Here is a 446-nt window from a genome sequence, read left to right on the forward strand (position 1 = left end):
GATTCCACGACTTCTTGAAGGAGATTCTTCTGGTGCTGCCAGGGGCCTATTACTACAGGGTGCGTTTGCTGCAGCGGGCACATCTAGCCCCCAGGGTTTAGGGTTTAGGGTTTAGGGTTTAGGGTTTAGGGTTTGGCGTGCAGCGGCTGCGGACCTCAGTGAAGACAGTCTGCAAGGCTGCAATTGAAGGAGGCTATTCTGCTGTTCTGCTTTTCAAAGAAAAGAAAGGAAGGCCCCATGGGCTTTACGTCTGCCACCTCCCAGGTTTGCTGCTGCTGCTGATGCTGCTGTTGGTGCTGCTGCTGCTCCTAGTGGCTGTGGTGCTGCTGCATTCACCAAGCTGGTTCTGCTGGCTCTGGTGCTTCCACCGTCCCGCGATGCCTGCTGCTGCTGCTGCTGCTGCTGCTGCTGGTGTTGCTGCTGCTGCTGCTGCTGCTGCTGCGGCT

General features: G+C 57.2%; 1 protein-coding gene across 1 annotated transcript in view; it reads left to right on the top strand.

Moving 5' to 3' along the window:
- Positions 1-187, top strand: part of ETH_00039640 (uncharacterized protein) — a gene marked incomplete at both ends in the record, with an annotated part of 1,128 nt that extends 941 nt beyond the window's left edge. The window contains 2 exons of the mRNA XM_013376954.1: positions 1-59; positions 144-187. Of these exons, the coding sequence (XP_013232408.1) occupies positions 1-59; positions 144-187 (103 nt within the window). The remainder of the gene's footprint in view (positions 60-143) is intronic.
- Between the last annotated feature and the right edge of the window lie 259 nt (positions 188-446).

Source organism: Eimeria tenella, genomic scaffold (genome assembly GCF_000499545.2).
Source record: "Eimeria tenella Houghton genomic scaffold, Eth_scaff4219, whole genome shotgun sequence".
Lineage (NCBI taxonomy): Eukaryota > Apicomplexa > Conoidasida > Eucoccidiorida > Eimeriidae > Eimeria > Eimeria tenella.